The sequence below is a fragment of the Oryzias melastigma genome, linkage group LG14 (assembly GCF_002922805.2).
Source record: "Oryzias melastigma strain HK-1 linkage group LG14, ASM292280v2, whole genome shotgun sequence".
NCBI lineage: Eukaryota > Metazoa > Chordata > Actinopteri > Beloniformes > Adrianichthyidae > Oryzias > Oryzias melastigma.
The window spans coordinates 12799183-12826747 of NC_050525.1; the positions used below are offsets into that span (position 1 = coordinate 12799183).

The following is a 27565-nucleotide window of genomic DNA, read 5'->3' on the forward strand; positions in this document are numbered from 1 at the left end:
CTTGTGTCATCGTTATCTTGCATTCTTATTCTATTAAAATATAACATTAACTTATTTTTCTAAAGAATTGAGCTTTGAACATTGAACATTTTGTTTTAAAGTGTTCTAAACTATATAAACATGTTTAATGTTGTTTATGCACTCAAATATTGTAAGTGTTTCTTTGTAATTGTTCAAGTTTGAATACTAGTTTCCCTAAAATTGTAAATTCCTTTTACTATTCACTTTCGTTATTTAAATTAATCTGCCATATTTCTACATTACAAACTGTGTTTTAATGAAAATAAAATTATCAGTATAAATAATAATGTGGAGTAGTCACCTGTCTCTCAATCCTTATAAATCCCATTTTAATAAGTAATGTGACTCGCTTCTGACATCAAGTGGTTATTTAAGGAACTATCATTACTAAAACACACTGTAACTCCTCTTTCAATGGAGCAACATCGCACCTGAGGAGTAATTAGGTAAAAAAAAAATATCTTATGAGGATGTAAAAATACTAAAGAAAAAAATAGCATGCTATTGTTGTCCGTAAAAATACTTTCTTTTGAAACAGACTTCTGTTTTGTTCTCATTTTGAGCTCGTTGCTAAGAACGCAAAAGCCGTTGCTAGGCTAAGGACCCCTGCTTGTGTGCTGTCAAAACAAAAGCCTTAATTAATTTAGAAGTAACTTTATAAAAACAATTAAACAAACACTTAAAGTTTAAAAGTTTTGAGTAAAATATGACTTTATAATTAAACTGTGAATTAATAGATGATTAAAATAATTTTATAGGGAGTTTTATTACTTTTATGAGACGGCAAACGAAGCTGTCAGTGCGGAACGATTGAAGTCCTAAAAATGCGCACTTAAACTATTGTTTTCTCCTTTTGTCCTCCGAAATACTTTAGAGTCATTCAGCAAAAAAGGTGTGAGCCCCTTACATGTTTTTAGGTGTTTATAAGTGAGGTTCTGGTTGATTCGAGCGCGTTAAGGTTCGGTTCCGTGTTTTTTTGCGGCGCCTCTGAAATGAATTCCTATCACGTCTTGGAGCTGGCCGGAGAGGGTTCGTTCGGCCGGGTTCACAAGGGTAGGAAAAAGGGCAGCGGCCAGGTAACTCTATTTACATGTGTTGAATTGTTTAATTTATTACTTTAAATAAAATTACAACCTGTCTTGTCGTCAAGGTGGTGGCTCTGAAGTTCATGCCCAAAGTGGGTCGAACCGACAAGGAGCTGCGAAGCCTCAAGAGGGAAATCGAGATAATGAGGAATTTAAAACATCCAAATATCGTCCAGCTCTTTGACAGTTTTGAAACAGACACTGAGGTACATCATCCAAATGATTATGTCTAAAATGACTTCACTTTTTAAAATGTTTCGTTTCTTGATTTTTTTTCCATTTAAATGTATTTTTTCTATTCTATTCTATTCTATTCTATTCTATTCTATTCTATTCTATTCTATTCTATTCTATTCTATTCTATTCTATTCTATTCTATTCAGGACATTGTTCCAACAGCAAAGTGTCACTTTTAAGCAGGCACAGCAGATGGCAGCTTGAACTCATTTTTGTCTACCTGTGGTTGTTATGACAACAGCAGACTCATACTAGGTGTTCATCTCATTAATAGATGCATGTCTGCTTTCACCTCCAGTTTCTACTTCCTTTTAGTATTCTGACATTAACAGATTAGCAAAAAATCTTAAGTAAATCTTGTAGTCTAAATTCTGCTTGTTATTGGAAAATGACCTAAACCTTTCAAAAATGCATGAAAAAACCTATTGTATTGTGTCAATGAGATTGTTTGATTTTAAAATATTAATCCTGCTTCTCAATTTTTTATTCATTTAACAATAATAATGTATTTTATTTAATTTGGTACCTTTCTGGGGATTGTATTGCAGAAGAAAAGAGTAAAAGTAAAAAAATAAATAAATCAAGTACAACAGTTAAAATCATAATATCATTTGTTTTTGTAACAGGTTGTGGTTGTAACAGAGTATGCAGAGGGTCAACTCTTTCAGGTCCTAGAAGACGATGGAAATTTGCCCGAAAGTTTGGTTTGTACTCTCACGGCAGAGTTTGTTTTGACATAGATTTTACTACAAGTGACATTGGATTTCTTTGTCCTTATCAAGGTCCGTGAGATCGCCTGCCAGCTGGTCTCAGCTCTGTATTATCTACACTCCCATCGTATTCTTCATCGGGACATGAAACCACAAAATATTCTGCTGGGAAAAAGTGGAGTGGTGAAACTGTGTGACTTTGGGTATGGTTATTTTTAAATGTAAAACATTCTTGTTTTTTAGAATCATTTTGCCCTAACCTAAAGTTTTGCTGTAGTTTTGCCAGAGCCATGAGCGCCTCCACCCTGGTGCTGACGTCCATCAAAGGAACGCCGCTGTACATGTCTCCTGAGCTGGTGGAGGAGAAGCCGTACGACCACACTGCAGATCTGTGGTCTTTGGGCTGCATTCTCTACGAACTCCACACAGGGGCGCCACCCTTCTACACTAACTCCATCTTCCACCTGGTGCAGCTGATCGTGAAGGACCAGGTCAAATGGCCTGACACAATGAGTGATGCCTGCATGGTACAGTAGAGCTGAAGCATGTCACATTCCCTGGCCATAAATCGTCACATTTTCTTAAATAATAGTGTCTATAGGACGAAGTTTTTAAAATATTATTTTTGTCATTTAATCACACATCATAAATATTTTATATATCATATGATTAGAGATGTCTTAATAATTTTGGCTTATTTCCCTAAGTAGGAGCCAATACATAATGGTAAATCAGGACAAATTTGTTTTCCATCAAAAAATGTATTCAACTTCTCAATGCACAAAATAAAGTGAGGTGCTGAAAATGAAAAACTCACATCTTGATTTCCCTGATAAAGTTCTTGGAGGCTGATTGACTTTTGAACACTTGATTTAGAAAGAAAGTTAAATAATTCTGTTTTCAGATTTTTAAAAAACTTCACTTTATTTAAAAAAGTGGTAGTAGCTGTTAACTTTTTTAATGAAGTTTGATTGACGTTATCAGACACCCAGAATGGAATGTTTACTCCACTCATTCTTGTATTTTTGAAGGCACTTGCGAGGGCTCTTTGCTGTGACGATCATCATCAGAGAAAAAAAGTATTTCTTTCAAAAACAGACTTGAGTTTCTCTGTCAACTTTTAAAATGTCCACAAATCTATAAAAGGGGAGGAAGACATGAACACAGGTTAGGAATCAAGGACAAAGATTTATGGTAGAAAAGTCTGGTATAATTTAGATAAAGACAAAACATTTATTTTTGATTCTTTCTCTATCTCAACATAAATGAAACATTGCTGTGATTCTTTTTTTTTCTAAAAAAAAAAGAGAAAATACATTTTGTTATTGATTTAACTTTATTTACTTGACAACAAAGACAAGTCAAAAGTCTTAAATGTAAAAAATAAAAAATAAAAACTTGACATGATACCACATATAAAGTTTTGTCTGTGAGCTCATCATCTCAATATTTTTATTGCATTTCTTGTTTTGAGCTTAAACATATTAATTTTGATATGACCTAAGTCCTTCGATCATAGTTAGATCTTAGTCCAAATATCAGGTGTAAAGGTTGATGAATTGTGTGTATATTTTTAGGATTAATGTTCATACTTTGCTATTTTTTTTGGCTTTAAGTTCCCCATTAGTTTACCGAAAAGGCAGCAGTGCAAACATGTTTGAAACCTTTTTTAATGGACTTTCTTTGTTTCCAAATTTTGACCAAACAGTTTGAAAACTAGAAAAATATTCCATAAACAAGCAAACCACATTCCTGTTTAAAAACTAACATTAGAGGTTTTGTGACCTTTTTATCCTTACTAATCAGAAAACTATACTTTCAGTTTAACATAACCTATTAGAACCCATTAGTTTTAACAGAAAAACATCAGAAATGTGTTCTGTGGTCCACCTATGCTGGTATATCAAACATCATTTTCCCTTAAAGGAAACATGAGGATGTGTTTTTATGGGTTAAGTTTAGGAATTGTGACAGAAGGTGATATAAGATCATACGTTTTGGTCTGTAACTAAATATAACAATACACGAGGGTTTATTTTTCTTTTGTATTAATACAGATTTTACAGTCTACTATTTTCTTTCAGAGTTTTCTGAAAGGTTTACTCACCAAAGACCCAGAGAAAAGGCTGTCATGGCCAGACCTCCTGCACCATCCCTTTGTTGCTGACGGAGTCTTAGGTGATTGCAGCTGATGTGAAAGTGTGCGATTTTTCAAACGTCTTGTTGTAATGATGCAACTCTTTGTCAGCAGTGCTGTCGGACACCGACGCGTTCAGCCCTTTGACTGTCACTCCCAGCCCGGATGTGCTCGCTCGGAAACAGAAGCAAGTGGCAGAAAAGTCTGCGGCGGGATCTGGAGAGAGCAGATTACTGCGGAAGGTCAGAGAGCAGATGGAGAACAAGAAGAAGCCCACAGGCAGCGACAGCACCAAAGTGAGTCAGCTCTGAATGTTTGTCTTTTTGATGATGTGCTGAATTTATTTTGCTTTCATGTTCAGATTAAAAAGGATGAGAATAGGAAAACCAGCACTTCTGCAACCTCCTCTAAGGAGATTTCTGCACTTCGAGATGCTTCACCCCAAGCCACCAAATCTAAAAGGTTATTGAAGATTAAAATTATTTAATTTGTTCAAATAAATAGGCTTCTTTTGTATAGCAGAGGTCAGATCAGCAGAGACTACGAGCAGGAGTTCCCCGGTATGGAGGTGGGGCCACGTCTGCTGCGAAGGAACAGTGAAATCTGTCAAAGCTCTCTGCACAGACTGGTGAGTCACTCATATCGCTCATGCGTTCTCTTTTACTGTTTTTTAGAAGAAATATGCCTGAAAACATCTATTTTTGTCCCTTTAGCATAAAGACAGTACGGACTACTGGGAGATTCTGCTCCAACAATCAGATCCAAGCACACAGCAGAGAGAGCCACTGAAGTACAATGAAATCATACCTCAAATTAAATCAAGAATCGAGGCCTTCAAAGCTCAGGTAAAAAACCAAACATGTCAGCTGAGCACCAAAAACTTTGCAGTCAATCTTTTTATTTGTTTCCAGTTAACAGCTGGTTCAGTAAAGGAATTGCAACAGATTCAACTTCCACTGAAGGTCCTGCGTAATCTGATACTGATGTCTGACCTGGAGAAGTCCGACCGCATCGGCACTGAACTTCAGCTACCGCACCTCCTCTTTGATCTGATTCACAAATGTGTAGACGACTCAGATTTCATCAAGGTCATTGCTTTCTATGATCTAACTACATCCAATAGGAGTTTTTGATGATTGTAAATGTTTTAATTTGTTTTGAACAGCAACGATCAAGTGTGCCAATCTTTGGAGAATTGATGGCGTTACTTTTGGTCTACTGGGAAAAACACCAAAACTGGATGGAGGAAGAAGAATCAAGGTTCAGTTTTTTGATTTGTTTAAGTTTTCATTTACTAGTGGATGTACATAAGCTGTCCTCTTCTCACCTCATAGACTGGAGGAGTTCATCAAGCCTTTCAGCACCATACTTGCTCATTCAGACCTCCTCGCTCTGGCAGTAAGTGTCCGCTCACCTCAGAGTTCACTGATTTTGTTACACAAAACCGAACTGTCTGTTGTGTCTGTTTTAGCCTCTGGCTGCTTCTGTTTTGTCTCTTTTCACCCAACACGTTGATGTTCCAGTTGATGTGAAAACTGTGACCTCCTCGCTTAAAACTCTTCTCTCTAACTCATTTAAGGTACAGTGTATCTATATTTATGTATTTCTTTATTTTACCACCAAATAAGAGTGAAATTGTGTCATTTCAGCCCCACATTCCTCTTCCTTGTGGTTGGGGTCTTTGTGATGGCCTCCTCTGTTTGCTCCTGCACGCGCTTTTTGAAGTAAGACATAAACATGTTACATTTAGATATGTATCTAGTTTATGTCTGATCTGCTCCTTTGTTTTCTCACCAGCATGAAAAACCCCACACATCTATTTTCTTGAGTTCTGACGTGTTTGTGGATCTATGGAAAACCTTAGGAAACTCTTTAGGAAGTGGAAAAGCAATGATCAAAATATGTTCAGCAAATGGTAATAACACAGGCCCAGCAAATCTCTATTGTCTGTCGTAGATGATATGGATTTTTTTTGTCTTTTCAGGGCTTCAGTCCTTTCTGTCTCTTGCTCTGTATGTCTTCACCTTGGATCCATACTCCTGCGTTCCTCTGTTCATTCAGAATGAATCAAAATGCGTGCACACGCTTGGCCGTCTGCTGGGTCCTGACAGGTTAGCCGTCAGATGTTTCAATTAACATATTGTGTCGATTTTACAAAAAAATCTTCCGGCAACATCCTTTTTTTTTTTTTGTACCACACAGTTTAGATCTGTTTACCAAAGACCCCCCTGGGAGAAGTGAGAAGGAGCTCAGCTGCAACAGCCTAACCACACTTAGCTGCCATTTACTGTGTTTTCCATTCGCCCTGGACCTCCCCCCACTCTCCATGTCCTCGGTGCTGCAGGTGTATGACAGCTGTGGGATCACTTCAAGCCTCCTGCAGGTTTGGGCTTTCTCCGGCTCCTCTCAACACCCCGGTCTCTGATGCAACAGAGCATAAATCCTGCCCACTGCCATGTCTGACATGCAGTCCTGCTCGTCATCATGTCTCTGTACTGCTTTGGAAACACTGGAGTGTTTGTTGGGTTGATTTCACGCTGTCTTTATCATTTGTCTTTTTTTTCTGCTTTGGCAGGTGGTTCAAACGCTCCCTCTAACACTCCTGGAGCTGCCGCTGTCCCTGCTTAGCCGTTTGCTTATTTGTGATCCCGAGCGCTCCCTTCCTCACCTCAGAGACTCCTCTTCAGGCCTTTTTTCACCCCCTCGGGAGATGCAGTCTGCTTCCTGTGGACGGCAGACTGCTCTAACCAGAACTCCCACATCTCTCCTCTCTGAGCTGCTGCAGGTGGATGGACTGTGGGATGCTGCCGTTGAGCTTCTCACAGTTTTATCCCAAATCGCCCGATTTTCCCCGAGATTTTCCGTCCCTCTGCTACACGTGGAAGTCTCTGTGCTGGAGCAGGGCTTGACTCACCCATATGATCAGATCAGGGTTGCCACATGCAGATTTTTGGGACATTTAGATCCATTTGTGTCTCTTGTGACAGATACGCTACCACCTGATCTTTTCAGAGTCATGATAGACTGCCTCCGTGATCCCTACATGCCCGTCAGGCGATCGGCTTGCAGGGCAGTGGGGAACTGGCTGGGTCACATCGCAGAAAGAACGGCGTTGAAAACCTGCACATTTTCTGCCGTTGACACCACAGGGAGGGGTAAAATTAAGGATCAAAGTCAACTATGTTACCAGGCAGTAGGGGGTGATACAACAATGACTGATGAGACAGACGAAGACGTGGGGAGGGGATGGACAGAGGAAGCAAAGAGGTCAGTGACCTCGCTGGCTGGTCTGCTCAGCGACTCCGATGCCGTCACACGTCGACATTGTTGTGTGGCTCTGGGAAACCTGGTTAAAACTGACGGGGCAGCATCCCTGCTGGTGGAGGAGGACGTTCCAGCTTTACTCCTGAGAGCCGCGTGCGCAGATTCCCATCATGCCGTGAAACAAGCCGCCATTTCCACGCTAAGCTTGTACAGGCAGCAGGACGCCATGCAGCAGGTAACAAAATGAACGGGCGCCATGAATGTTGAAGTGTAAATGTTATCCTGTATTCATGCAATGTCTCTAACCTGCAAAAGCAGTCCTCCTCCCTTCAGCCTAATCACTCGTTTTTACACGACTCTATAAATGTCACCGTGCTTTACGTGTTTTTGAAGGTCCTGGCGTCCCTCGATGCGAGTAAGAAACTTCTGCAGGCTTTACACGACGCCTCTCTTCATAATGACCACAAAGCGGATGTAGCACCAGCTCTCCAAAAACGGTGATTAGATTTACATCTTCTTCTGCCTCGTCATAAAGAATTAAAAACATACTATTAGGGTTTTGTCTTATAATAAATTCAAGTTTTATCTGCTTAATCTTTTTTTTTTTTAAAGGAAAACTGTACTTTTTATTAAATATAAATGTTAAAAGTTAATTTAAATCATAGAAAAATCTTGTGTTTTCACCTTTTTTAAATGCATAAGTTAGTAAGATATTAACAGATACAAGTGCTTATATTTTTTATTGTTTCCCTCCATAGAGCTCTCCTTAATGGATTTTAAAGCTATGTGAATTAAAAGTGTTTATTATCCTCTTATAGACTGGACTAAAGGAAATAAAGATAGTTTTTTTTCTTAGCGTGCATGTAAATAACTTAAAATTTGACTGCATTTCTTAATATTTAAGTTACTTCTCACTGAGGATAGTTAAATACACTGACTATAGCAGGTCAATTTCTGTCTAGAAAAATGTGGGAAGTGTCTTTCCTGCTGCTTAGTAGGACTTGCCAGTGTCTCACTCAGCTTGCAGGTATTTTTGTGCATTATTTATGAATTTCTCGAGCTTCAACTTGGTTTGAAACAAACCCCAGAATAAAACTGGCAGCTAAAAAAAACATTTCCTGTTAGCTTCAAGATTTCAAAAGAGAACCAAAAACAAACAAACAAACAAACAAGGCCAATAAATGAAAAGACTTTATTTTTTTTAAAGAGAAATGTTTTACATCACACAAAACAATATGCGTACATCTTGAAATAAATAAATTAAAAAAGTGTCAGTTTTTTGGTATAAACATCATCAGTTGATAGTACATCGCAGGGGGACTCAGATATCCTGCTTGGAACTTTTAGACGAAGCTGAACGATAAAAGTACACAAACAAAAGTCAGCCTTTCCATTCAAGAGTGTCCTGAAATAAATCTGCATAAGAAACGACTTCCAATGACAGCGGCTGCTATACTCTTAGACCAGGGACAAAGAGAATTATCCTCCTGCATGTAAGTAAAAGCTGAAAAACAAACAGCATGATGGGATTTGTTTTCAGTTCATTTTTTTATGAGAACAGATAAACACACACCACTCCCTGAACATATAAAAGTTGCTACGAACGAGTGCAGATCAGCCAGGGGCTTATAAAACTTATTGCCTGAAGCAGTTTAGAGAAACAATTCCCACTTATTTCTGAATCCCTAATGTTCTAGTTGCAGAGAGAAAAAGAGAAGGAACATTAATGCAAAGGCATGCAGAGGGCGGCTGCTAAAAACACCACTAACATTCACTTACATTGAAGAGCTTTTTTATCAGTCATTAAAAAAAAAACATGTTTTCTCTAATCCTGATTATCTGCTGATGTTACAAAATAAAATGATGAACTATATCCTGAGCTGCAGAACAGATTGTGTAAACATGTACATTTTTAAAGAAAAAAACAACAATACATTCACAAAAAAATGTCACTTTACATCAACAAATGTAAAATTACATTACTCGAAAATTTGCAGAGACTTTCAAAAAGGTTTTTAGTTATTCAGATCATGTGAAACTGTTAAAAATAAAATCAAATCAGAATTATTTGTTTAACAAGTCACAGAATATTTAAAGAAAATCAAATTCAAATTATTTTTTTTCATCAAAATAACAAATATAGATCAAGAAGAGTTTAAATTTCTGAATTTAGTAAAGTAAATTTTCTCTATTATTTTATTTTTTTAAATTAAATATCGACATGAACTGCAATAATTTCCTATCAAGAAATCATTAAAAATTCAGAATCAAAAGATGGTTTTAACTTTCAAGTATTAACACACCAAAAAAAGAAAAAAAAACACATTCAGCGAGTCAAACAACTGACAACTTATATATTTTTAATTTGAAAATAAATAGGTAGAAAAAGCTGTGATGCTGACATCAGTTTCAATGTAAGGCTATTAAAATATATATTTGACCTGCTTAATGAATCACATCGCTTCTTCAGGTGTTAAAATATTTCAACATTTTGATTGACAAGAAGGAAGATTTATTATTTTTTTAAAGTGATTGTCATTTCAAGCACTGCAACGCAACAGTGAAGGCTCAAGCGATGCGAGTGTTAAAAGCCATGGAAGCATCAGATTTAGAAAAAAAAAAAGGGGAGTAAAAAATTTTAATAATCGTAAACAAAGCATGCATTTCCTGCAATTAATAAAAATAAAACAGAAAACTTATAAACACTTTGAAAAGCCAATAAATGTGTCTGCATTTTTGTGGAGATGCTGCAGCTGAGTGTACTTGCAGGAATGTGCTGTCACACCGTCGTGTCCTGCTTGAGCCTTTGACTGCGGGCCTTGTAAACTTCAATCAGCAGGTCTTTGACGTACTGGATCTCCCGTTCCACGGACTCCGCTTTGTCCCGTAGCTCTCGGTTCCGCCCCTCGAGGCAATGCAGCTGTTCCTCCAAAGAATCTAGCTCCGCCCTTTTTCGCTGGCGATACCTGCATGAAGCAAAGTGTTGGTGAAACTTTTTAGAATCTTCTAAACATCCAATTTGAGATAGTAAAAAAAGGAAGGGAAAGCTCACCTGTGGGCAGCCGTTTTGTTCTGATCTCTTTTCTTTTGCTTGCGCTCTCCGCCTTCGTGTGGAATGATGTCTACTTCGTATTTCACAGCACAGTGGTCTTCTTTCAGTCTGCAGGCTTGTCTGTGACCCGAGGACTCCAGGTTCATACCCTCCCTAGTCATTAAAAAACAATCTGCGGCCTGATCCTCAAGGTAATTTTCGTGCAAATCCGGTTGAACTATATGTAGACCTTCTGTTTTCACCTGTTCGTTGATGTTTCCTAAGAAGCTATGATAGGCCTCAGACTGTGGTGTTGGTGGGATATAAGCACTATGGCTGCTGTCACTCTTCCATGAAACGGTGGCTTTCGTGACCTCCACGCTAGTCTTGATGCTGCCTAGCACCTCGTTGTTGCCGGCGCTCCCACTGATCTCCCTCATGCCGTACATCAAGACATCCTCTTTTTTGTGTGGCGTGTCTAGCGATCCACCAAACCCAAACCCACCGCCAACAACCTTTGCACCGCCTATCATGTCTTGACTAAAACAATAGTTTTTCTCTTCTTTGGGCAAACATCGTCGAACATCGACCGCACTACCCAGACAGTAGCTTTTCCCTGCCAGGGGGTCATCCTCCACACAACTGTAGTTACCTGTAAGGGCAACGGTTGAGTTACCTGAGTTACTAACTTTGGAGCTCAAAAAACTGCTGTCATAACCATCACTTAACCTCACACTATCAAGGACTCTTTTTCTACCACACCCACTGGGGCGACTACAGCTGTATGGGGCGTGTCTTGGAATTTTGGATCTCCCAATGGGCCCGCCACAGATGCTCAGCAGGTCCAGTTCTCCGGTTGTCAGGGTAACAAGAAGGGGATTGGACTCCGATTGGTTGGATGCAGCGTAGGACGAGTGTGGCAGCTGACAGAACGGCTGAGGGGCCGCCGGTAGTTGACCCCTGTCGCATTTTCCCAGCCTTGGTCCTTTCTCTGGCAGTGGTTCAGACAGGAAGTAGTCCTCTAGTTGGGCAAGTTCCTCTTGCAGCAGAGAGGTCATGACCTCCAAGTCAGAGGGCACCTGAATATCACTCTGAAGGGGTGACGGGGGAAGGGAGGCATTGGTGGAGGAGGGAGGGGAAGGAGGGTTTGGGAGGTACGAGGAAAAATCCACTTCTTCCGTCATCCAGTCAGTGAGACCATCACCTAAGGAGGGAAACGTTACAGCTAAATAACAACGTTCATGCAAAAGCAACGATATCCGTCTTCTGCAGTGCAGGTTGCAGTTTCGTAAAAGCATAACCCAATCGGCAATGGTAGACGCAAAACGTCTTTGATTTAAGTTGCGCTACATTCAAGTTACAGACATAGCTAGTTTTATACTTACTGTTCGAGAAGGACGAATGTGCTGCAGTGCTGAACCCACCTGAAATGGAGAAAATATAAAAAAACGTACTTGCTGCAACTCACCAATTAAGTGCTGACTCTCCTCTGACACCTCCCCCCTGCACCCCTGTGATTGGCTGAGGTTAGCCTGTGGGTGAGAGAGAGCGTGGGGGTCTGCCGGGCAGACACGAAGACTCCTCCAAACATGAGCTGATGTTGCCATCATTTTGTCTTTTGCTGCTTTGATTCAGTCCAAGTCCAAGCATATGCTGAGGGCAAGCGGGGTCTGACAGATGGGCCACAGAGAGCAGGGCAGGGTGAGCATAATGAAACCTAGAGGGCAAGTAGAAAGAGGGATCAGAGGCTAGCAGGACATTTAAAGACCCGGCTTTTTTTTTTTTTTTTTAATCAACTGATGGCCAAGCGATCTTCAGGCAACAGCGACAAACAGCAGCAATAAATGTTACTTATTAGAAGTAGCCTGGAAAAAATGTGTGTCGTTTAAAACACACCAACCTCTTTGTGCGGAACAACCGTACAGTAAACAGACTCCATAAAACAAACTTTTCCTCAAGATTTGATGCAATCAGTGACAAAGGTGTGAGGAGTCTCCTGTGGGACCTGAACTGCCTCAAAGCAGAACAAGGTTGACTTCCTCAAAGCACCTGGGACCCCAAGTGAGCTGCCAGGGGCCCAACTGTTGACAAAAAGCTCCACAGTAACATTCACTCTCAAGTGAGAGGTTGTCCTGATGGCTAAATCACATTAATCCAGATCAGCTTGCTCCCATCCGGTTTTGTTTAGATCAATCACCTCTTGATCACTTAATCTGTTTAGGCTAAAACAAGGAGAATATCCTGATTGTTTCCAAGAGACTTTCTAAGCTTTCTTAGTTTTGTTTAGCACTTGTCAAAACTTACAAAGATGAATAAACCCTAGTAAATTCCTATTATAAATGACAAATATAGTGTTTATAATTAGTTTTTGTTAATAGATTAGAGTTTGTGTTGTTATATTTATTTAACCTATATTAAAGTTACAAAGACTTAATTTTGGAGGATACAGGAGGGCACTTTTAATTTAATAATCAAAAGAGTAAAGCAGTAAATAAAACAAGAAAATGCCCATCTAAGCCCCAAATTTTAAACAAAACAACACTATAAGCACAATCAGAAACTGTTAAGACTTACTCCATTCTTGCAGAAAAATAGTAGAGCACTTTGGGTGCGTTGCTAAGGCAAAGCACGGCTTTTCTTCGGTCCTTCACCTCGCAAAAACAATCAAAGAGCCATATTTATGCTCGGAACAGCGCAGGACGACGAGATGCTGCGTTGTTGTGGTCGACTTGTAAACTGAAGCACACCTTCCAGACAAAGCATCACTTTCTTTCACACCTAGCAACCAACTGCGTCATCGGGACGGCGCGCGCCGCTGCTCCGTGTGGATCCCTCCGCCCCTCCCTCCGCGGATCACCGGAGGACGCTGCACTCCCGCCGCCTCTGTAACCTTCATTATACCAAGTGCCGCACTTGTTATTTGACTGTGCACTTAAAAAGTTATTTTTTGCGGGCACTTAAAAATAATTTTCAAATAGTTGTGCTTTAGTTTTCTGTTGTTTTCACCATTAAAATAGTAAAAAAAAAAAAAAAAAAAGTAGTTCTGTCACAAAAGGAGAAAAGGAGGAGCGGCAAATACAAAAAATGATGGAAAAATTAACTATCAAAACTAGTAAAATAAAACTTTTTTTCAGATTTTATGTGAAATATAAGGGTTTGCTTGGGCTATGAAAGCCACAAAGTGAAATGTCATGAACTTTTAAGGATAAACTGGTTGTTTAAAGCCTTTCGACATCAGTCCTGTAGGTTTGTTTTAACAGTATTGGCTCCAAAATCTGCTACTGACATACTTTATTTACATGAACATGGCTCTCTAGTTCAAAGACAGTAATTTACCACTGTGAGGCTCTGTATTGTTTTTGTAGAAGGACTATTTTATTCACAACACACTTTGTTGTTTAGTCGGACGCTGTTGCATCTCCGTTGCATCAGTGGTTCCGGCGCGCTATGATTGGCTGCCGGGGCTCAGATTGTCGCTCTCTGATTGGTCAGACGGGGTTCATTGTAAAATATGATTGGTCGTTGGTAGGCAAGGCGAAATGTCACTTTCTCTTTTTTTCTCCTTTGTGCACATGTTTCATGTAAACAAACCCGGGAATGGAGAGCAGATTCCGAAACAGAGAAATAGTTTGACATTTTATGTTACAGTTAACAAATGTTTTTGGTTTTTAAAAGAACAATACAGCTTGAAGAAAGTGTTTGATTAAAAAAAACAAGAAAACATTCAAGGAAAAAAATATAGATCTTATGAAATCAAATTAATATAATTCTATCAATAGTTATGATTGTATAAATATATAATTTTTGAAGTTATATTTTTACTTAAAATGTTTGTTATATACTTTTTAATTATTTTTTAAGGACCAGAGGTTGGAACAATAGTATGTAAAAGTATGACACTTTTGTTTTGGAGTGTTTTGTTTAACATATGTACAAATTTTGAAACCAAGCCAGTGTGCTTTTCTTCTGTTGCTATAGCAATAGCGGACACTGCTCCCTATTTTAGACTTGTTTTCTGGTTGCTGTTGCCATGGGATTTGCATCTTTCTCTCCCCTCCTTCCTACATACTGTTTAGCTCACCTCTGTAAGGCCAGCCCTCTCTTGTCCAGCGATCCCCCTCATCTCAGATGCTGAGTTGCATCTGTCTGGCATTACCATATTCTCCCAAAGCCAAAACAAATATTTACTTCTGCAGGACATAAAGGATGACTGATGATTAATTTTGTTCATCAAGAAGCACGTCTTCACAGTTAGTGGAAGTTTCAGGAAGCCTGAAAAACATGAAAATCGTCTGAGGAGCTGTTGTTGTTTGTACTCTGTGGCAGATGGCTGAAGCTCTTTTGTAATTAAACCATAATAAATTGGTAAAAATATCCCAACGCCGTCAGTCTGCCAAAACTAAAGAATTTAAAAGGACATTCCTGTTCTAGAGACCTATTCAGCAAAATGCCCCAGTGCTGTTGCTACGATATGAGAGCCTTTCTGAGAGATTTGTAGATCTCTCAGCCTGATGCAATCTAGATAAATGTGGTCGTAATGGAGACCAGTTTAAGATGGTAGTGGCTGGTAAAGTTGGCAGGTCTCACAGGAAATCGCTGACTGCTCTCTCTGTCTGTGTTAATTGGCCCACTGAGGGCTTCCTGTTTGCATGTCATGATGGCAATCCGGGGTGCTGCTCATGACAGAATGGCTGCTTTTCACTCTTATCTTCCCTATTAAGCATAATTTCTGTTGTCAGAGTTTAGAAAGAGATGGGTTAATTAAACAGAAAGACTTCTTGTACTGCTTCGATTTTCAAAGGGCTCTGCATCACACAGAACACTTTCCAAGTCCTTAAAAAAAATAAAAATCATAAAAATCGTATGTAAAATAAGAAAAATCTCATGAGGCCATTTAAGCCCTGCTATATCAAACACTATTTCAAATATCTGTCGTTGCCAATTGGTAGATAAAAGAAACAGGCAATCAGTGACTTTAATGAATATTGTTCACAAGCTCAGAAGTAAGAAAAGTTGATGCTGCATGCCAAGTGCATGTATGGCACGTTAGTGAGAGTTACAGCAACATTTCATCATCATCTCTCTCAGAATTTATTGTCCTCAACTTTTGCCCCTCTTTGAACATACGAAGAAAACATCGAGTTCCGTTAGCACTTGTGAATGGAGGCCTGCCAGAGGGGATTTGTTAATGTTTCTGCGTGTGATCCAGCCGCCTGATCACTTACTATGTTTGTTTGTCCCATAAATAAATGAACAAAAACTATTTTGAGAAGTAAAAATGTACTAAAGTTGATTATAAAGTGGTTTCTTTTGTCATTTGTCTGTCACGGCAAATAAAGTTATTTCAACTGCAGAAACAGCAGCACTCGCTCCGTCTTCCTTTTTGACTTCCTTCTACTCTTAAATAGTCTGTAAATGTGGCTGACATGACAACACCTCTATTAAAAACTCATTTAACAGGTTTTTTGAGTAGATTTTCTAAAAGAAGTCTTCACTTGAAAAAAAAAAACACATGTAAAAATAGAATTAATAGAAACAAAAGAGTGGAATAAGATTACAGACTCGTGCATCACTTGTGTTTTTTTTATAATACTGACTCCTTTAGTCCCAGTTGGTTATGTCGTGTTTTTGACAGCTTCAACTGTGTGATACCGCTGTGCAGAGCCTAAAAAACCCCGGAGACTGGAGGTCTATCACTTCTGAGCTTTACACAGTCAATTTTCATTTAGGCCTTTTGACTTCTGCCAGATCCTGCTAAACGGCGACACAGACTCCAAAAGCATATCACTGTTTTGATGAGTATGGACACTACTGGGCCTTCAGTGTGAAAGTTTTCTTTATTCTTTAGGTGTGACAGAAAGTGATTTATGTGTTTTAACTGCAGTTAAGGCAATTTATATCTAAAAAAAAAAAAAAAAAATGCCCGAGGTTTAAATTAATATGAAGAAGGCGCTGGATACAAATAAATGTCAATAGTTTCACTCGACTGATACATTTTAGGGATTTAAATGTGATTGACTCAAAGTTTTTCTGGAGCAACAGGTTGGAAAATATGAAAAATGCTTTTTTTTATTTACCCAAAAATAACTAAATAAATACAATGTACAAATTGCAAAGTACTGGGCCCATGAAATGGCTCAAATAAAAACAAATGAAGATATTTAACAGTAAGCATGAGTCAAGGCAAAAATCAAAGTGTCTTATCTGAGGCAGTAAACAGACAAACTTCTGTAAATTGACAAGACACATCAGGAGGTGATCAGGCCACTTATACAAGAACACACAATTCATTAGACAACACTGCTTTAAACCAAAGACAATCAGTTAAATTGTTATTTTAACAAGATAATCTATAATGTATTGTGGCTTTGCTGATTCTCTGGATTCTGAAATGAATAAGAATTCTGTATTTTCCTTCAATCTGGAGGTCAAGCTAAATTCAGATTAGGCTAAGATTAGGTCAGGGTTTCTTTTACAAAATTCATTTTCCCCATAAATTTAGTCGAAATAGTTGTCTTACCAGTTTGATGCATATTGAAACACTATAAAATAGTTTCTGTAGATTTTACAGTAACTTACTGCCAGCTGGATGCCAGTTAGTTACTGTAAAACATCTTAAATGAAATACAGTAGAATTTCTGTGTCCTGTATTTCATTTGACAGTAACAGGGCTGTAAAATGAACCACAGTACACAGATACTCTACTGTATTCCCTTTTACTCTTGTATTACTGTAAAATGAAATACAGAAGTTACTGGCATCCAGCTGCCAGTAGTCACCATAAATGTTCCTACGTATTGGTGCATTCAACCAGATGGTTTTTTTTTCACTCACGACAAGTCACGATTGGTCATACTTGTTTTACATTAAATACATATTTAGACTCAAGTAAAATGTGTACTTTATTACAATCATTCAATGCTTGTCAAAAATTGAAAAATTGCTTTTAGACTGAGTAAAGAAAACAAAGTTCCATTAGGAATTGAACTTGTGATGTGAAGCCATGTTGCTAACCACTGAACCCCCATGGTATCTCTCAGTAGGTCCAATAATGCGACGAGACTTCCAGTTGTCGCTTTAGGTGCAGGTCTTTGTCTAGCGGCATCACTTAACATGCATGTACATTGTGCACATTAGACACAGCAGATACTCAAAACACGTCTGTAACATCTTAGATAGCTGCAGGCTAGACAGGGACCTCATTCAATGCAGCTGAACTGATGTTTGACAACTTCATTCATGAGGCTGAAAAACATTATAGTCTAATACTGTCATGCTCAATTGAACAAAAATGCTAAATTCTAAGACTTTTAATGTTTAGTATACACAGTTCTAGTGCTGGATTTAAGTCTTCTTTGGTATAAACAAATACATGCTGCTCTGTTTATATTTTGCTTAAGGATTTGTAAGAGATAACTGTCCTATCTTGCAAGTTTCTGCGTCATCAGCTCCTCTACATTTTACATTTGGATGAACAAACACTTGAATTATTTGTGTATTTCTGTTTCTTAGAGGCCATAACAAAACAAATTCCCATCAGAATTATAACTTTGTTTTAGTGGGTCAGTAATGTTTTGTAATTCAATTTTACCTGACTAAGAGACTTCCAACAATATTAATTTACTCATTTGGACTGATTAACACTGATTGTTATTACTATATCAATATTGTCATACAAATCTAAATATAATTGTTTTAGCTCAGTCAACTCTACATTTGTCACATCAGACACTATTCCACAAACTTAATCATTGTTTTTCTTTTTCTTTCTTGCTGTTTTTTCCAATGCATTTATGCATTTAACTGTATATTGGAGTACAGTATTTTCTTTCTGGCAGCTTGACAAATTTGCAACAACATATTTTTCACAAAATCAACCAGATTTGACAAAATACATTGTTTTACAAATATTTCTGATTGTTTAATTCCAGTGTTACCATGGGGGTCTGAGTCCCTGTAATATAAAATAATATATCATATATAGCATTTTAGTGTAAAGATATATGCAAATAAAACTACTTTATTTTTCTCACTGTAGTTATTTTCATATCCATGAAGACAAAGTAAATTTGTTATTCAACTTTTGAACTTTCATTTTCTCTAGCAGGCCCTTTTCAGATGTAGCAGTGGTAGCAGTTCAGTGTTAAAACAAGGAAAAAAAAGTATAAAAAATTGCACTGTGAAAATCAGTGCAATTTTAAGGTGAATCGGGATATAGCGATGGATTGGTACTTGTTTTGTCTTAAACAAACTACAGTTTACTCAAACGTTGAATATTGACTGACTGCATATGAGAACTTGACCAAGCGAGTGTGACGTCACCCATAAAAAATGGTTTACCTTCGAGTCCAACGAATGAAGTCATGTCTGTCACCTTGTTGGAGCCAGATGACATCAGTATGGCTTCTTGGAACCAGCAGCTACTTCCTATTTGGAACGTAAGTGGGGAGGGATCACTCTGTCCAGTTCTCAAAAACAGTCAATGATCTAGATCAGGGATAGGTAACTCCAGGCCTCGAGGGCCACAGTGTCTGTAAGATTTTCTAATCAAATCAACGTTATTTATAAAGCGCTTTAACACAGCCAGGCTGCCACTGTATATTAAAACACCAAGAACACTTATAGATAAAATATACACATAAAACAATAAAAACCAAGACAGTAAAAACAGAGTTAAAACAGTAAAAACAAAGTAAAAAACAGAGCAGAGTCTCATGGAATGTTAACAATAACGATATCCAGGCAGCACTCAGCACTGATTACCTGGTTCAGGTGTGTCCAGCCAATTAGAACGTGCCACAGCACCTCGAGGCTCAGAGTTTCCTATCCCTGGTCTAGATCTTTGGAGATAAAGGAGATGCAGCTGACTGGAGTCCTTCATACTCTAAAACTTTTAGAATATTGACTAAAGCAAGACAAAATCAAATGTTAGAAAGACAAACAACACAAAAGCTTAATTTAAACACAAAAACAAAAGTAAAAATACAAATTCTCACAATATCATGTCACTGTCGACTGGATGGCTCAGCTGGCTGGGTGTAGGACAGGAAACATGGGTTTGCTTCCCAGGTCACCCAATGAACTTAACCCAATATGGGCTCTTAGGCAAGACCCGTCGTGCTGCTGCATACACTATGTAGCCGCAGGAGACTGATGCCTGGGTCTGCCTGTGCCGGTCCACAGCCCCAGGATAAAATACAGGCATCTGGCGTAACAGTCTCCGCCAAACCACCAGTGATTCACTGTGGCGACCACACAGGACGTGTAGAAACGTGAAAGAACATGGGTCTGTCACTGTCCTGTACACGCCTTTAGCTTTAAACATCTGTTAAACAAGTTCTCCTTTTATCTATTTTCATGTAATTACTTTAAGGGCTTTTTAAGATTTTGTTTTATATTTAAATTTTTATCTTATTTTCCTCGAAAGAGTAATGTAAAAGTACGCTGGTCTACTCCTGAACTTATTCACTGAAACGTTGAGACAACAACGAATGAGGTTCCAGAGAAGGACGTGTCTGTCTGCGAGCCCTTTTGAGCCGACGCCGGCACTAAACCCATCTGAATATGTTTCACAGTTCATTAATGTGCTTGGCATGAAGTGCGAAAACATTACAAATTAATGAATTTGTATATCGTATGCCTTGTTTTGACTCAGTGGCTGTCACTTCAGCTTCCCTCCGAAGAAAGCGAGGGTGATGTTGTTAAAGCGGCAAACATTTGTGGTGCTTTCGCTGCTGCGTCTGATTCATTAAGCGAGAGGTGCTTTCATCTGCCATGCATGCGTGTGTGTGGAGGGAGAGCATGTTCAGGGATGGGCCAAAAACATTTCTCCTCTTTAATCTCCTAAATTAATTTGTACTCACATATGGGGATGAAAACGTACAAACTCCCGCTCGGTAATGCCGGGAAGGATGTGGGAGTGGAAGTTTTGACAGGCGAAGCTTTAAACTTTCAGTCTGAGCTGGGAGATGTCTCCATTTCATCAGTTTTTAAGACTAATATCTCCTAACAATTTAGACAAATTCAAGAGAACTTTTTAAATTCCCAGCCTGTGTGAGATCAAGCCCGACTCAGGATCCTGTGCAATAGAAAGATCAGGCCTATCACTCTTGGCTCATTAATATTTCACCAACAATAAGGTTGCGTGTCACTCATTCTCGTCACCGCGGTAATGAGCTCACACTGCCCTCTTACAGCGTTGTTTATCATGCACAACCAGAGACTCTGAGACACTGAATGGGACGATGTTTGAAGATCCCTTCCAAGGTCAGAGACTGCAGGTACTGACGGTGACAAGGAAGCCTCACCCGAACCAAGACAGGAAGGACGAATGTTGAAGAATTTGATTTTAATTTATTTTAATTATGCTTTTAACTCCAAACCAGGGAATTGAGGATTAACATTTCAGCGGCTGGATCTAATTGGTACCTGTTGGGGGACAAGGTGTGGGTTCTTGATTATGTCTACTAAGTATTCCCCTGATCGCTGCAGCTCAGTCATACATCATTATCAGGCTGCATGCGTGCTTTCTTTATCCTGAAAACCGCTCAAAGTTAAAAAGCAAGAGAAGGACGCCCCGTGCGAAGATAAGAACTATTTTACAGCAAGTGTGTCAGTCTGGATTTCTTGATGTTGAATCATGCATGTTAAGTTGCACGTAATTTCATGTTTTTCCTCTTCCTATGTGTCCCACCTAGAGCAGATATAATTAATTTCGCTGCCCCAGAAGTACAAATAGTCGGTGTGACTTCAGTGGATAATTCAAGGCTAATGAGCCAGTTAACACACTAAACCACCTGACTTTTTTCTTTAAATAGACAAGTCGTTTTTCTTTTTTTTAAACAACTTCAACAAAGCGATATCTCATTAGGGCTTGTGAGATTATTTTTAGAAAGACGGTAACTAATGAGTTGTTTGTGAGAAACACTAATTATTAAAGCAGGAAAAGGTTTGTAAGACACCATGTTCAGTTTAACCTGTTTGTCGTCAACAAATTTATCCAACAAACAAAAATCAACAAAGGTTTTCTTTATTAGATGTACACAGTGGTCTTAGAATATAATTAAACTGCTATGGTTCTCGCTAAAATGCTTAACAGTTGTGTAAGACAGAAACATTGAAATAATGCCTAAATAAAATATTCTTACAAGATATATAGATTGATATTAATAAAGGTGTGGCACCAATATAGTTTCTTTTAGCAGTAAACAATGCCTCTACATTATGGTTTATTTTGAAATCTACTATTCTTGTAGTTTATTAGTATATTATTATTTTTGTTTGAAAAAAATACTAAACTTGCAGGAAAAAAAAGGTAGAAATACATTTAAAAAAAGTTTAAAACTGCATGCATATTTCTGCTTTGTGGTTGTAAAATCCTTTAGCTTAAATAAAATACGAAATTGTGAAAATGTTGTCCCTGAAATCCTACAAACAATAACACAAAAATCACATTATTATTATTTTTTAACACATTTTTGGATGTAGAGTTTGAGTCCTGTGCCTCAGAGCTGCTGTCAGTCCTCCACCACAAAACGTATCAAATGATAAATACAACTCGGCCACAACCCCCCGCATCTGTTAAGGACATGAGGTTTCTGAAAGGGACAGTTCATCTGTCATCATCCATCAGGCCCTGCGCTCTTTGGGCTTCAGCTGCTTCACGCAGCGGGCCCGGTCGGCTCACAGGAGCCGGGGCGTTTGCTCTATCCAGTCACCCTCGAAATCCTCAGCTCATGAACTGAGTGTAGCCCTCCGCTCCCGTCACTATGACATCCATCCAGATCCGCATGGCCTCTGGGGACGGAGCCACCATGTAGTAGAGTCGATCGTGAGTTTTCACACAGAACGTCAGAGATGGATTTGGACTCTGGAGGATCACAGAAAGTTTGCTTCAACAAAAAAGTTTTTTTTTACATGCACTTTTATATTTGTCTGTGAAAATAAATACACACATTTATATTATAAAAAAGGAATTAAGAAGCACAACATAAAAAAAAATGTTATTATTTTAAATTACGAGGGTCAGTTTAATAATGTAAGAAGAAAAATGCCTGAAAGTAACAAAAAAGACTGAAGGAAACCTGCAATAAAAACATCCACATTCTAAATTAATCAAATAGACAAAAATGTAATTTTATTACAAAATAATTGCTGCCTTTATATTAAAACAAAATGCATTAGAGCTTTCACTCTAAATTTCCCAAAATAAAAGAATCCTGATCGTAGATCTCTGTAAAAAAACTAAATCCAGCTCTTTTAAACAAATCCAAATATCACATTAAAATATACATATAAGAAAATAGTAAATATTATAGAAATACATCAATTCTGTGTGACAATATTTGAAAAAAAGTCCTCAGTCTCACCAAACAAGAGCAGAGTTTACCTTAGTTGCACTGCGGAGGTGATCGTAGTAGACCTCTTCAATCGCCTGGAAGTAAATGAGTCCTTTCAGTTTGGTCTCATGCTTGTCTGAGAAGAGAAAAAAGAAAATAAATATATGAACCAACATTACATCCTGTAGGACTGATGCAAGACCTTTGCCAGCCCAGACACCAGCAGATCCAGCCTGTGATGAGGGGGATCACACCGAAAAAAAAAAAAATCCCTCCTGTTTAAACTGTTACACAAATTCTAATATATGAATATATTTCACATACATTTATATTGATAGGCATTTTTCTTTTTTATTATTAAAGAATTTGTGGCAATAGTCTTATGTGTCCGTCTAGGTTACAACTAACATTTTAACTAAAACTATATACATTTATAGATATTTAGGACATAATTTTTCTTCAGAAATTTGACTTTTTCATAGCTTTCAAACTCGTCAAAATTTAACTTTGTTTCTCTTTTTTTAATATTCCACTCAAGTAATTTGGACAACTCATTTCACTTGGGATTTTAAAAAAAATAAGAATTAAATATTTTCTATTTAATATATATACGTATATTTTTAATTTCAGGTTCTCTCTTTAATTTTTTTATGTCTAAAACAGTTTTTGAGGCCAGAAACAAAAACAACAAAAAAAAATGTGTTTCTTTAGTTTTTCAAAACTGGAAACATTTTGAGTAAATCGCATTTTTGATTTAGATCATTTAAAGATCACTCATCTCCTTGTTTTATGTTGTTAAAAAGTAATATCAGATAAAGAGGACACAAACAAGAGGAAAATATGAAGCCTCTGAACTACATGCAGTCCATGAATAGGTATGAGAAGAGCGTTCTGAGTGAAAGTTAATTAAGTCTTTTTCCAGCCATGCCTGAAGTCTTCATCGTCCTCTATTCGTGTGACTTGTTTTCTACAGATGTTTTTCCTTTTTTCTAGTATTGTCTATTATTATTTTTTTTTTGTTTTTTAGTCTTTTATAGCCTCCTTGCTCCTGGCAAGGCTGTAAATTTGAAATCTTACCACAGAAACCGTATACGTTTGAATATCACTTTTGATCTTCATGTTCAAAACATGCTGAAAGCTGGTCTGATTTTTTTTTCTTTTTTGTGTCCCGTCTCTGCTGTTCCGTGTCCACAGGACATAACTTCACAGTCACTTCATTCTGAGGAGTGTGAGAAGTGTTTTGGTGAAACTCGACGACGACGCACATCGGATGAGTTTTTGTAGTTTGGGGCTGAACTGTAGGCGACTAAAGTTTTTAAGACATTTCTTCAGAAATGATCAGCTGTAAAACTTTCTGAAACCTGGTCTTGCTCAAATAAACATTGCACTCTTCTTTTTTGTCTTTTCCGTGCACTGTGGTGCAAAAAAACAAACATCCACCAACAATTAAGAGCAATCTTTTGAAAATGTGTCCCCTGCTTTTTCTCGCCTTCTCGTCTCCAAAAGTCAAATCTGCTTAGTAATGAGATAAATGTTTTTAAAAGTGAGTTTCGTTTTATTAGTCACGAACAAGCCAGGAGCTAGCCTTCTCCCCAAGAAAAACACATCTACAGAAAGCATTGCATCTTATTTCATCACCGTCATCACCATCATCTTCGTCGGGAGTGAGGGGGTGAAAAGGCTAGGCGAATGAGTGCAGAGAGGAGCAAAAAGAACAGGGGCGTTAGCAGCAAAAACATACTTGGAGTCAATTTCCCAACTTGATTGTACAAAAGTGTTTTAAAACCCGCTTGTGAATAACTCCAGTTGGAGTTTTGAAGGAGCAAACTGCAGCACAGAGCTCCACTTTGACCGTTATTTCTTTTGGATGAATTAAAGCTCGCTGGAAAGAAAAATAAAACAAAAGATCTGAATAAAAGTGACGAGGTCTGATGTAAAGTGAGGTCTGAGGCTTGGCAAAAAGCATTTCTTCAGGACACTTGCTTCTTAGATCACTTTCATCTTGATGCTTTTCTTTAAAAAAAAGAATAAAAAGCCAGAGGCTGAAACAGAACGAGAACAAGCAAAACTGGATTCTTCATGCTGAAACCAGAAAGGTTATTTCGAAGTCATTTGTTTAATCATTCATGTGTGAAAAGCGTTCATCAAAAGCTGGAAACTTGAGGCCTCAAAGGCAAAAGAAAAGACTGAGGGACATTACAAAACGACTTCAGAGATCATCTATTGTTCCGTTTTCAGTCACTTCTTCCTTTTTATAGAACGGCTTCACAATCATCATTCAATAGTCTATGATCAATTAGATTAGACAATTCACACAACAGCAAACAAACACAAATTCTACTTTTGCAGATGTTTTAGAGACATATTTATTCTTGATTTAATTGATGTTTTTAAGGTGCAATTTGACCTTAAAATATCAAAGACTTTTATTTTTTCCTGATGAGATAAAAGAACAGGAAGATGTTGCGGCAAATTACAATTAAAATAAGCATTGTCGCAATTCTGGTTCCCAGTAAAGAATTTTTTTTTTTTTTCATTTCTTTAGTGTTTCCAGAAATGCATACAAGCATTGTCACTTTAGAACACTAGAAACTAAACTGGATGGAAAACTGTCAGTTAATTTGATCATTTACATTCCAGGATGTGCTCAACAAAAGACATAAAGACAAACACTTGTGGGAAACCAGACTACTTGACTTTAGTTGTGCATTTTTTTTTTTTTAGTAGAACGTCTGATTTTACCAAAAAACGTTAATTCTATGAACTAAAAAGGTTAAACTCCTCACCGATGTAATAACAGAAGTTCCTCTTGAGACGGTCGAAAACAAACCAGCGTTTTTTCCAGGACTTGATTTTGCCGCCCATCTTCACCAGGTGACCTTTACACATTTTCTCCGTGAGGATGACGAAGGGGCAGGTGTCCAGGCTGTGGCCGCAGGACTCCACGTGGGCTCGCAGATCAAACTCCTCCTTCCGGTTTGGCAGATAGCGAGTCATTGGTCGAGCCTGGGAAGTAACAGCCACAAGTACAGATTTAGGTTCTCACTGACTGTCACGACTGGATGTTATCATGCAGCAGAATAATGACAACAAATATTTGTTAAATGTGTGTTTCTGATTAAAAAAAACTTGGTCGTATAACTTTAGAAATTATTTTTTTACTCTAGTAACATCTAAGGATGGGCTGCATGGTGGTGTAGTGGTTAGCACTCACAGCAAAAAGGCCCTAGTTCAAATCCCAGCTGGGATCTGTGCAGATTCCTTTGGCTTGGGTCAGAAAAAAAATGCTGGGGATTTTTTCCTGGTGAAATTTTTGCTTCCAAATTTAAAGTAAAAACAAATTGATAATTAGTAAATATAAAAAAAAAACTTCCATACAGTCAAAAATGTTCATATTTTAACCCCTAATCTTATTTTGAAATTTTCAAAAAAAAAGGAAGGGATTTAATTAAAAGTAAACTAAAACAAAATGATTTTACTTGCATAAAAAAAAGATCTTGGAAAAATTCATATTTTAATGGAGGTCAAAGTTTTGACCTCTTGTCTCTTATTAGCTATTTTTGCTCTTTTGGCTGAAATCGTGTCATTGAGATACTTTTTTGTGGCGTCTACCAGTCCTTTAAATGTGTCTAAACTTAAACAAAACACATTCTTTTAAAATTACATGTCATAGAAAGTTTTAAATAGGCTTGAAACATGTTTAATGTCAAGTTAAATCACTTGGATCACTCAGGGATGTTCAAACTGATGTTAAATGTGTATGTAGGGAAATACTGTGTATCCCAACTTTGCCCAAAAGTCGCCGGGTTGGCTGCAGTGACCCCATGACCTCAAAAGGTAAACAATGAATTTTGGAAAAAAAAGGAGGAAAAATGTAAAGATTTAAATCTCTTAATTGACTTTATGTCAGCGTGGGAGTGGTGTGCTTCCTAAAGGTTCACTTTATGTTCAGAAAAAACACACTTAAGGTGCTTCATTCACATACAAACTACATGAACTTGTGTTTCTGCTGAATACAATCTACTGGCGCTCATTGTTGCGATGTTGCCGGTGGAGTGGCGTTCATTTCGTCATGACTCCACGCAACACGGAAACCCACTGTGAGTCCTTCAGTAATGCTACTTAAAGCTCGTCTGTGGACTCCGGCAGTTCCTGGGGGTTCGCTGCCGAATCTTGTTGATTTCTGACGGGCAGATAATCAAAATCTCAGCTGCTGATCATCTTTCAGACTTTCATTCAATAACAGAGAGCAGCAGCTCATCGTCTGGAGTTGAAGACACGACGGGCCTTCATTTAAACTATAAATAAAGTGCGCCCCAGCTTTTTTACTTCTGGTTATTCTCTTTTGTCCTCCCTTGTTTTCTCTTACCTTCCCTCCTTTCTTTGATCTTCCTTTACTCCCAGCCTTTAGTGCCTCTCATCCTCCCCCACAAAGTGTCCCCTCCCCTCCTTCCTACCCCCTCCTCTCTCATCTCCTCCTTCTGTTCCACTGACCTGAGAGAAGTGTTTCTCTCTCATCTTCACCTCCTCCTCCACCAGCCTCTGCCTGTGGGCCGCCTCGTCCTGAAGCCTCCTCTCGGCCTCCTCTCGCCTCCTCCTCTCCTCCTCCAACATCTGCCGCCGAGACTGCACCTCCCTCTCCTGGGAGCATCGGGACGTGAGACGGAGGAACAGATGGAGGGAGAGGAAAAAAAACAAAAAAAACAAAAAGAAGTGGGAGGAGAAATATGTTAATGGTAGGC

At 38.3% G+C, this 27565-nt stretch overlaps 3 protein-coding genes across 17 annotated transcripts in view; 1 reads left to right on the forward strand and 2 right to left on the reverse strand.

Moving 5' to 3' along the window:
* Positions 1-804: 804 nt before the first annotated feature.
* On the forward strand, positions 805-27533 carry stk36 (serine/threonine kinase 36 (fused homolog, Drosophila)). Of its 7 annotated transcripts, none has more exons than XR_004949033.1 (22): positions 806-1097; positions 1172-1312; positions 1970-2047; positions 2126-2256; positions 2331-2580; positions 4138-4231; positions 4302-4486; positions 4552-4652; positions 4695-4818; positions 4904-5035; positions 5102-5278; positions 5356-5450; positions 5525-5588; positions 5662-5769; positions 5840-5914; positions 5988-6105; positions 6175-6301; positions 6393-6573; positions 6766-7689; positions 7848-7951; positions 10614-10697; positions 27070-27533. XR_004949033.1 is itself a non-coding variant. In XM_024265850.2 (21 exons), the coding sequence occupies exons 1-21, from the start codon at positions 1014-1016 to the stop codon at positions 27095-27097; spliced, it is 3321 nt and encodes a 1106-aa protein (XP_024121618.1). In that variant the 5' UTR covers positions 805-1013; the 3' UTR covers positions 27098-27533. The 7 variants fall into 7 exon arrangements, 5 of the variants coding, with proteins under 5 accessions (XP_024121618.1, XP_024121622.1, XP_024121619.1 ...); XR_002918596.2 differs by lacking the exon at positions 27070-27533 and adding an exon at positions 24018-24065; XM_024265850.2 differs by lacking the exon at positions 10614-10697 and having other exon boundaries at positions 805-1097.
* atf5a (activating transcription factor 5a) lies at positions 8633-13906 on the reverse strand. Of its 2 annotated transcripts, XM_024265856.2 has the most exons (4): positions 13060-13906; positions 11954-12202; positions 10507-11689; positions 8633-10420 (listed from the first exon to the last, which is right to left on the reverse strand). In XM_024265856.2, exons 2-4 carry the CDS (start codon positions 12093-12095, stop codon positions 10234-10236), a joined length of 1512 nt encoding a protein of 503 aa, XP_024121624.1. In that variant the 5' UTR covers positions 12096-12202; positions 13060-13906; the 3' UTR covers positions 8633-10233. The 2 variants fall into 2 exon arrangements, with proteins under 2 accessions (XP_024121624.1, XP_024121625.1); XM_024265857.2 differs by lacking the exon at positions 13060-13906 and having other exon boundaries at positions 11871-12096.
* The window catches only part of phldb1a (pleckstrin homology-like domain, family B, member 1a), a 39032-nt gene continuing 32965 nt past the window's right edge, over positions 21499-27565 (reverse strand). For all 8 annotated transcript variants that reach the window (XM_024265849.2, XM_024265848.2, XM_024265845.2 and 5 more), the window contains 4 exons: positions 27318-27464; positions 25610-25829; positions 22874-22959; positions 21499-22354 (listed from right to left, as the gene is read on the reverse strand). In XM_024265849.2, the coding sequence (XP_024121617.1) occupies positions 22214-22354; positions 22874-22959; positions 25610-25829; positions 27318-27464 (594 nt within the window). In that variant the 3' untranslated portion in view covers positions 21499-22213. The remainder of the gene's footprint in view (positions 22355-22873; positions 22960-25609; positions 25830-27317; positions 27465-27565) is intronic.